Below are 10648 nucleotides of genomic sequence, written 5' to 3'. Positions count from 1 at the left end.
AAGTACTTACCCTATCTTCCAAATTTCGATGTCTTAAGGTGAAATCAGAACTAAATTCATAGCGTTAATTAAATGCTTACATAGTTTTAAAAGGAAAAAAAGCCAGATAACTCTTCATTCAATTTAAGAAATTAAACATGAAAAAGAACTCTGAGGAAAAGAGCAAACATTAAGAATAAATGACCGGTCGGGGGCGCCTGGGTGGCTCAGTCGTTAAACGTCTGCCTTCCGCTCAGGTCATGATCCCAGGGTCCTGGGATCGAGCCCCACATCGGGCTCCCTGCCCGGCAGGAAGCCTGCTTCTCCCTCTCCCACTCCCCCTGCTTGTGTTCCCTCTCTTGCTGTGTCTCTCTGTCAAATAAATAAAATCTTAAAAAAAAAAAAGAATGACCAATCAGAAAAGTATACAGTTGTTAAACGTAACAGGTGATTTTGTCAGAAAATTAGTCTCTAAAGAGTAAGCAAGATTTAGGGGAAAAATATATTTAATTCAGAAAAAAGCTCAAAGCCTGATTAGACCAATCAGCCTAGAAGAACTTTTGGGGGAAAAAACCTAAATTGCTGCTGCAAAAGCCTGCCGGCTTCGATGATTTCGTGGTGATTTCGTTTCAGGAATAGTTAGCTCCCATTCTAAATAATCTGCTGCAGAATGCAGAAATAAAAAAACAGCGCAGGCACTAGCTGTGATATGTTCCAGACGCTGACCTAAGTGCTCTGCCTGTATTGTCTTAACCATCACGTGAATCCTCAAACAAGCACTATTTACTATTCCAATATTCAGATAAACTGAAAGAGATGGTAAGTTCCAAATTCAATGAAAAAAACTGGCATAAGCTTGAAACCAATCTCATTAGAAGTAAACATTTTAAATAAAATGCTGACAAATCAAATTTAGTTATACTTAAATCAGTAAGACTGCAAAGCACACATTAGAATATAAAAATAAATTCATGGATTTAATAAAAATATTTTAATTGATGTTAGAAGAGCACCTAATTAAGTTGAACAGATACTCCTGATGTAAATTCTTAAAACACTGCAAACAAAATGCAACACTGTACTTAACATTCTCATTAAAATGAGGAATAAGACATGGAAGCCTACTTTGATCATTATTAGTTGTACTTGAAGTGCTAATCACCATAGTAAGAAGAAATGAAATTAGAAAATAATTATTTAGAGAGGATACATCCTTAGTAAATAAAAACTAAGCATCAGGAAAACCAGTAGTTCTAACAGAGCTCTGAGTAAGTGGCTCAAATATAAAATAAAAACCTAAAACAAACAAATTTCCTACAGTCATTAAGATGGTGTTACTGGCACATCTTTAAAATGTAGACCAATGGCACAAACTTCCAGTTATAAAATAAGTAAGTCATGGAGATGAAAAGTACAGCAGAGGGAATACAGTTAATGATCCTCTAGTAACGTTTTTTGGTGACAGATGGTGACTACCCTTACTGTGCTGAGCGCCAAGTCATGTGTAGAATTGCTGCATCCGTATGTTGCGTACCTGAAACTAACCTAACACTGTATGTTAATTATACTTCAATTAAAAAAAGTTGACCAATGGAACAGATTAGTGTCCAGAAGCAAACTCACACGTACATAGTTTATTAGCTCATGACAATGGGAGCAGTGCAGTGTATTTGGGAAAGGAACGTCTTTCTCAAGAATGGTGCTGGGTGGGGGCGCCTGGGTGGTTCAGTCGTTGAGCGGCTGCCTTCGGCTCAGGTCCTGATCCTGGAGTCCTGGGATCGAGTCCCGCATCAGGCTCCCTGCCCAGTGGGAAGCCTGCTTCTCCCTCTGACCTTCTCCCCTCTCATGCTGTTTCTCTCTCTCTCGCTCTCTAATACATAAATAAATAAAAATCTTTAAAAAAAAAAAGAATGGGGGCGCCTGGGTGGCTCAGTCGTTAAGCGTCTGCCTTCGGCTCAGGTCATGATCCCAGGGTCCTGGGATCGAGCCCCGCATCGAGCCCCGCATCGGGCTCCCTGCTCCACGGGAAGCCTGCTTCTCCCTCCCCCACTCCCTCTGCTTGCGTTCCCTCTCTTGCTGTGTCTCTCTCTGTCAAATAAATAAATAAAATCTTTAAATTAAAAAAAAGATAGAATCGGGGTGCCTGGGTGGCTCAGTCGTTGGGCGTCTGCCTTCGGTTCAGGTCATGATCCCGGGGTCCTGGGATCGAGCCCCGCATCGGGCTCCCCGCTCAGCGGAGAGCCTGCTTCTCCCCCTCCCACTCCCCCTGCTTGTGTCCCCTCTCTCGATGTGTCTCTGTCAAATAAATAAATAAAAAATCTTAAAAAAAAATGGTGCTGGGTTAATTGGATGATTAATCAAAATACAAAAGGTTGAACAATAAAATTGCTAGAAGAAAAACATGGTAAAATATTCAGACATCAGTTTTTCTATTTGAAATAGGACTTGTATCTAGAACACAGAAAGAACATGTACATATCAGTAAGAAAAAAGGCAGACAACTCAATACAAAAGTGGTCAAAAGATATGAACACATACTCCATAAGAGGAGACCCATCATCCAAATGGCCAGTAAGCATATGAAATGGTGTTCAGTTCTATCAGGAAGAACTAAAGTAAAACTGCATTATGATGCCAATATACACTGCCAAAATGGCTAAAACGAAAATACCAAGTACTGACAATGATGTAGAACAAATGGAACTCTCCTTACACTGTTGATAGTAGTAGGATTTGGTAAAACCACTCTGGACAACTGAAAAATCTGAATAGGGTTGGATATATGCAACCCTAAGAGCCAGCAACCCTACTGAATATATATCCAACTGAGAACTCTAATACATTCACCCCAAAAAATGTACAAATATAGTCACAGTTCTATTTCTAATAGCCCCAAACTGGAAATAAGTGTTCACTGATTATAAAATGGATTAACTGTGGTATAATACAACATGGATAAACACAAGGAAAAAATACATAGCATGGAAGAAGACATCTGAATTACATACATGGGTGGATCTTGCACTGCTGAGCAAAAGAAGTTATAAGACTATATACCGCATGAATACATAAACTGTTAAAAAAAAAAAGCTGAAACTGGTGGTAAGTCAGGATAATTATTACCCTGGGAGTTAGCAGTTACTAAAGGGATTCTAGGGTACCGGCAATGTGCTGGTCTCGATCTGGGTAATTAAGTGGATGTGAATACTTTTAGAAAATCCACTGAATTGTGAACTTAATAGTTGGTGCACTTTTTCTATGTTATGCTTCCATAAAAATTTTACACTAACTAATAAAAGCAATAACCAGTTAGAACAATGGAACAGTTCTTTAAGAATACAACAAACAACAAAATACCCAGTTCAGCAAGGAATTTATAAGACTAGCGGTAACTACAAAGCTATGGATACTCACCATATTGCCCTTACCATTTGCTTCTTTCAGTATCAGTTAACTTATAGGATCAATGTACTTCAAATGAATACTCCAAAAGAATTTTAATTTGAAATAAAACAAGTGATTCTAAAAAGTTAACCAGGAAGCATGGAAGAAGTGAATACTTGGAAGAAGAATAGTTAAAATGGACACAAAGCTATAATGCTTTGATCAGTGGTACAAAGTAATCTACATACTGCACTGTATGTAAAGATGTGTAAATTTAACACAGGTTCAAAGTCTTTGGTCTTCTATCTTTATGGTTAGCTGGGTTTTACGATGCAGAATATTTAGGATTTTTAAAAAGTAACATGATGTATATATCACATACACCCTGTTGAATCTCAAACAGCACATTTTAATAAGCACATTACTACTTTTCTAGTAATAAAATATGAATATCCCTACCAAATGAAATATTCATGTAGCCTCATGTCAAATCAGGTCAGGTTTTGCCATTAAATAATTCTGATGCTAAACTTAGGGAGAAAAATTGGTTGTTAGAACCTTTTGAATTTTAGAATTGTGAACAAGAAATTGTGAGTCAGTACAGAATAAGAGAGACATTTTAAGTAAATGTGTGTGCAGAGATAAACCTTAACCAGTTATACAGAGTCAAGTGGTTAAATGTTTAGGGATAAAATATACTCTGATCTTTATTTCACACCAGATATCAAAACAAATTTTATATGGGCTGGGAGCTAACTCCTAATTTTAGTAAGAACTAAAAGCCTAGAAACCAGTGATGACGTCTTTCATTATATCTTTGGTAAGTGATAAGCACATGCCATGGCAGAAATGATAATTTGCTGGCAGGAATGTAAACTGAAAAAAATTTTCTGCAATAATTTGGCAAAATGTACTGAGATCCTTAAAAAGATGTATACTAAGTTTTTAATTTGATAATTCCACTCTCTAAAATGTCTCCTAAGAAAACAGCTGATAACATAAATAGCTATTTGGTTACAAATCTGTCAGTGCTGTTTTTTTTTTTTTTTAAAGACTTTCTAAGCTTTTTGTTCATTTATAAATTAAAATGACTCTTACTGGTTGTCATGGTTTTCTTTTTTTATAATATATAAAAACTGAAAAGCATTAGGAAGTTATATTTGCAGTTTAAGTTCAGGTATGTAGAAAAAATGGGAAAAAAGTATGCCAAATGTTAATTTTTTTTATAAAAAGAAAAAAGTCTGTTAAAAGTAAACATCTAATAATAAAGTCAAAACTTAATACAGAATTTCAAGAAGTTGAGCCTGTGGCCAAAGGATGGTGGCTTGAGAAATAATGAATGCAAAATACATAATAACAAGCATTTGAAATGACATCTTATTGAAGCTTCATACTTACTCTCCTTAAGAGTCATGACATCTAGCCTCTGGCTGAGTGCTGATGGATGTTTCAACATACTACTAAAAGGTTATAACAATATCCAGGGCTAAAATAATAAAATCTTTTAATTACAAAAATTCACACACTTGGCACACGTTGAGGGCATTAACCACTAAATAATGTCCAAAATAAAGAGTGGATCCTTACATGTAGTTATAAAAGTAGCCACAAGTAGTTTATGGTGTATATACTCTGACCCTGAAATGCAGTCCCTGGGCATCTGAATGTTAAAATAGGTCACCCGGGATATGCTACAATTATGTCCAGGAATTTGGACTTTTGCTCTTGAACATGAAGGAAAGCTGCAAGCATGTAAGGTGTTTTTGGACCGTACCAAGTGCAGCTCTTGGCTAGTGCCTAAGAATCCTGAATAAAGTGAACTTACTTTGTGTATGACTTCTTAGTACTTAGCACCTATTAATACATATTAACTGAATGAGAAGGAAATCTGTTTTCCAACACTATGTGAACTTCTGAAAAAGTGACTTGCAAAGGAATTTAATGAAAGTATCTACATGAGAATGACTGCCAATATAAAGTAATTCAAACTTTTACAGTTAATGAAAACATTTATTCAAACCTAACTGTAGTACAGTATCAAGTTGAGTTAAATAAACATTACGGGTATGATATGTAGTTCTTTAGGGAATAGACCCCCACCATATCATAGAAATTTTTAACAAGACATATTTCTGCAGTAAGGTTCAGCAATTATGATGTGATTTCCACACTGAGAAATAGGAGTAGGATGGATTTAGTTTTTTAAAGGCCCATTATAAAAAAAAAAAAAAAAAAAAAAGGCTGAGGAAAATGACCCTTTAACAACATATACACCTGTAGAAAAAAATCCTTGATAATACTGATATTCAACCAAACAGAAAGCACTTAAGAGAATATACTTTAATCTAGGCACAATCGGTCAGATATTAATGATAATTTCTGTTCTCATTTAAAAGTTTAAACCAATTTTTCAACTTTACTGATGTGTGTGAGTTGATACAGAGAAGGCACCTCTTTCATTCTCCTTAAGGACTTTTTGAGAGTAATTCTTTATAACACCTTAGGGGGCACAGAGACAATGCACTATAAGTACAGATATAGTTATTTAACACAGCCCATTTTAGGAGAAACTAAATTAAAATATAAAACTATGATTTCTCTTTTTACATCTTATGATGGACATGGCTTTCTAAAAGGATACCAGAAGATAATCCTCCATACAAGCTTTAACATAGAATCCAAGATTTAAATTAAATGTGCACTGGTCACTACTATGTATGAAGTTCTATGAATTAGTGCAATTCTTCAAATCCCCAGTATATGGGAAAAAGTATATACATACCAAGAAATCTCAACTACTACATAAACTTTGTATGGCTCAATAGTCTAAACATTTAAAGTTCTGTAAAAGATCCTGAAAGTTATAAACAAAAGATGAGAACACTCAGATATGGTTTACAAAATTCTCTCTTTAGAACAGAGACCAGAACGACCAGGAGAAACACTTTAAAGTGTAAAATTTCAGGAATATAATCTTTACTGCAATTATAAGAAGGGGTAATAAAGTATTCACTCTAGCAAAAACCTAAATTGTTCATTTCTGATCGCTCCACCACCAATTGAGGTTGTCATCACCTTTGTACTACACTTTGTGGCCGACTTTAAATGTCTTGTATGACAGTTACTGAAGGCAATTTTATAAGGAAAAGCATTATTCCCACCCCCCCCTCAAAAAGTGAGAAACTACTCCAGATGAATAAGCCTCAGTTAGGGGATCACAAGTCAAAAAACACAATGTAAGAACACTAGGTTGATTTAACTTCTATTTCAACAAGATTTATACAATATTTACAATACGTAATTGTCAGAGCTATACAGTTTTGCAGATTGGCTTTACTTACATTTCTGCAAATGTTTTTCCCAAAATAAAAAATATACTAGGTAAATCTATTTACAAACTAGGAAGCTGCTTCAGAAACAGCATGATTCAGATATAAAGTGAAGTTTCAGTACAAGGAAAGTGCAGGTCATGCTTTTAGGTTCTGTCAATATCTCACTCCCTACACTCATAGTTTAAGGGATACGAGTTTTAAATAGCTACTGTTCTTTTATGTTCAGAATGTTTACTCATCATAATGCAATGATAACAAAAATTTGTCCACATCCATTCCAGCTGGAAATGAACTGGGTAGCTTCTTTTTCTGTCAAAAAAAAAAAAAAAAAAAAAAAGGGAAGGGGGAGAAAAAGAAATGAAAAAAGAAAGAAAAGAAAAAAAAAAAGAAAAAATAAACCTAAGTTAACATATTGAACTCAAACAAGGCCAAAAAACTTTCACTTAGAACCTTATATCGGGTTCTTCCTATACTACTAAAATTTTGCCAAAATTTTTAGTTGGTTGGAATTTTAGTTATACAGAGAAGTAGCAACACATTTTATAAATCCAAAGTTAATAAATTATACTTCAGTGGTACTTTAACATTAGTTTAGGGCAAAAGACATTAAACAAATTCAGAGTTTGTGAATGCTGAGACAAGACAGACCGTGCTTTCTATGAAGGTGGTCATTTTCACCAAACCATAATAAGAGTCTCAGAAGCTTTCCTCACTACAAGTAACAGGTACCGTTCCAGTTCCAAACACTGAGCACACACTGGGCATCTGAGGGCACTACGTTTACTCCTCCCAGCCTCAGGTAAGACGTGTGGTAGCCTCACGTCAAGGGATGCAGCTGAGCCCCAGAGGCTCCGGGCTTAACCACAATCTCAGAACCAGTAAGCAGGAGATGCGGGGTTCAAACCCAGGCTTGCATGGCATCAAAGCCATGAATCTTTCCCTGACACCGGACTTGCCGTAAGACATTTTAAACATCTTTCTTTCTATTCAATTCATCTACTAAGTGGCTACACAGCTTTAGGAAAAACGGGTTTTGGTTCTCAATGCTATCCCCGCATTGCCTTTCTACAGATAACCTTGCCCAAAGAAAAAAACAGGTAAATTTAACTTTTACACTGCTCCAACATATTAACGTCTGTAAGAGCCAATGGAAGAGATGGCAGGACACGTGGAAAAAAAACCCAAGAGGTAGGAGTTGCAAAGGTGTTTTTTACTTGGTAATTCCACACACAATAGTGGCTTCCCAATCTTTCATGCCTTATGTTATTCTCCCAAAAAACCTGGGTCCTACCACAACAAACAAAAACCTCCTTTCCCCAAGAAAGAGGTTCATCACTCAATGCCTTAGCAATTGTTTGCAAATGCTTCATTTCACCTAGACAAATTCTGAGTACCACACTGGCTGAGACACACTGCTACAGAATATATTTTGTCAATCAAGACCCAAAGCTGTCTTGACCAGAGTGTTCAGTTAGGTAGCTGCGGCAAAAATGCTGAGATCTCTAATGTGAGCACTGAAGGAAGGGCAAAGGTGTGGTTTTGAAATTAAGACTTTCAAACTTGCCTTTATTTTCTTCTTTTTCATTGGGAGTGATGAATTTGCAAGATTTTTATTAGAAGCACGAGAGGTGCGTTCACGTTCATCTAATTCCTCAATTTTCCGCTTTTTTGTGGTGCTCCGGGAAGATGCTCGGAACTGCTGGGTATTGTCTTTGAGAGGAGTCGTCGAGGCTGTCCTGGAGATGGCTGCTCTGGAGAGAATCATGAGGGTGTGGGCAGCCATGCTTACACTGTTCTCGCTCCCTGTCTCACTGGTAGGGCTACAGGCAGGCAAGTCTGGGGTGACAGGAGGGACCATTACCTTGGCTGTGCTACCGTCTTCACCAAAACGCCTACTAGAGGGGACCTTGATACCGTCTCTAGGCTCTTCTTTATGTTTGTCCCCTGCCCCTGAGCCAGATGTCCGGGGGACAGGTGCATCAGAACTATCGGGGAGCCTATTTACGGGGCTAGGCCACTGGCCATCCGGCAACACTTCGGTGGCATGTTTGGTTAGTGGGTTAATCAGAGAACTGGCACATTTCGTTTGTTCTTGTTTTGGATCCTTCACAGTTGCACCTACTGAAATGACATTTTTACTATTTGAGGATGTGCCTTGTTTTTTGGTTAGTTCTTGCAGTGAAGCTATGGTTTTCTCATTCCGTAAACCCCCATTTTGCTGTCCGTTTGACAGTTTTGAAGTTTCTGGATTTTTCTGCCTTTCGACATCACTGCATAATTCATTCTCCTTATTAGCTGTTGCTTTATGGAAAGATTCAAGTACAATTTCTGTTGGTGAAACTTTCTTTTCTGACTGAGTTTCTTTTATGGTGGTATGTCGGCTACTGGCAGTTTCTGATTTAGATAAAATCTTAGGCAAAGGAGGTCTCTCTCTCTCCCTTTTGAGAGCATTATTAGAAGGGGGTTTAAAGGCGGAGGACACAATGGGTGACTCAAGATTAGGAAATGCAATGTCATTCCTTTCTTTGTCCTGGGACACCATCTTACGGTCTGTGCCCCGCGAATCCGCCACAGGACAAGCAGTGCTATCAAAACAGAGCACACGTCGGTGGCTTTCGAATGGTCTGCTAGCTGGAACTACGCTCTCTAATGAGAAGGGGGCTGTCATTTCTTCCAGTTTTTTCCCAAGATCTGTGGCCATACTCTTGTCAGACACTTCAGTTCTGCAAAATAAACAAGTAAGTATTTTTAGCAACATAAAGACATCCTTTATGTTTTCAATCTGAGCAAAGAATCTATGATGGAAAATACTTTTATGCTCACCTTTGTGCATGACATCCAACTAAATGACTAGATGAATCCACCAAATTATTTACCTGCTTTCCTGGAATTATAAATGAAATAATTAGAAAAGGAAAACATTCCTGAGAGAAAGAGTACATTAGTCTGAAAGAAAATGGGACAGACATCACACACCATGAGAAAAATTTCAAATGACAGCTAATGTAACAAATGAAGTACTCTCACCTACTGGGTTTAAAAAGCAGCTTCTAATTATTATTATTATTAAGATTTTATTTATTTATTTGACAGACAGCACAAACAGGGGGAGCAGGAGAGGGAGAAGCAGGTTCCCCGCTGAGCAGGGAGCCCGATGCGGGGCTCCCTCCCAGGACCCCATGATCATGACCTGAGCCGAAGGCAGCCACTTAACTGACTGAGCCACCCAGATGCCCCCACAGCTTCTAATTTTAGATACAAGACAAGATGATCATTCATCCATTTTAGAGAGGAAATACAGATATGGAGCAAATGACTTGCTTCAACTTTAGGCAAATATTGAGTCCAGTCTCTGGATCTATGAATTACAATGTTCAACATAGCACTTAGGGGTACTCCTTAGGTCCAGAAAGTTAAAGAAAGCAATGTATTATGCCTATTTTGAAATTTTGCTGATGTGACTGTCATGTTTGCAAGCCTATGTCAGGCAGAGCACAAGCTCTGGAGTTTTAATAGCCATATTTTAATTTCCAGGGACTTAGGAATTTATGTGGGAGAGCAGGAAGATACTAAGCTGGAGAGGTAGGCAGAGATGAGATTAGGAAGGACCTTGTGCCTTATGCAAGAAGTTTCAGAGAGAATCCTTAAGAGTTTTAAAGAGGGAACAGGCATAAATAGACTTGTGCTTTGGAAAGTCACTCTGGCAGTAGTCGAGAAGGTGGGCTAGAGAAGAAAGAAAACTGCCATCCGAAATTCTCAAGTGGCTGTCAATAGTCCAGGTAAGAGATGATGGAGACAGTGATGGGCGTTCACACAGATACGAAGGGTCAAGGAGGACTGCATGGTGACATTAACCAAGGAGAAAAGCAGGCAGAAGGTCTCTGCGGAGCAAGAAGGGAGCCTGAGACACGGAGAATCTGAAGGTCTGGAGTCAGGCAGAGTCACGAAGGCAG

At 37.8% G+C, this 10648-nt stretch overlaps 1 protein-coding gene across 2 annotated transcripts in view; it reads right to left on the bottom strand.

Annotated features, from left to right (window-relative positions):
- Positions 1 to 3599: 3599 nt before the first annotated feature.
- Positions 3600 to 10648, bottom strand: part of NPAT (nuclear protein, coactivator of histone transcription) — a 56932-nt gene continuing 49883 nt past the window's right edge. For both annotated transcript variants that reach the window (XM_031039612.2, XM_006743761.3), the window contains exons 16-18: positions 9519 to 9579; positions 8260 to 9418; positions 3600 to 7004 (exon numbers count right to left, since the gene is read on the bottom strand). In XM_031039612.2, the coding sequence (XP_030895472.1) occupies positions 6927 to 7004; positions 8260 to 9418; positions 9519 to 9579 (1298 nt within the window). In that variant the 3' untranslated portion in view covers positions 3600 to 6926. The remainder of the gene's footprint in view (positions 7005 to 8259; positions 9419 to 9518; positions 9580 to 10648) is intronic.

Source organism: Leptonychotes weddellii, chromosome 11 (genome assembly GCF_054177405.1).
Source record: "Leptonychotes weddellii isolate Sample4059 chromosome 11, ASM5417740v2, whole genome shotgun sequence".
In the NCBI taxonomy this organism is placed as follows: domain Eukaryota; kingdom Metazoa; phylum Chordata; class Mammalia; order Carnivora; family Phocidae; genus Leptonychotes; species Leptonychotes weddellii.
The sequence above is the reverse complement of the archived record's forward strand: the minus strand, read 5'-3'. Positions and strand labels throughout refer to the sequence as shown.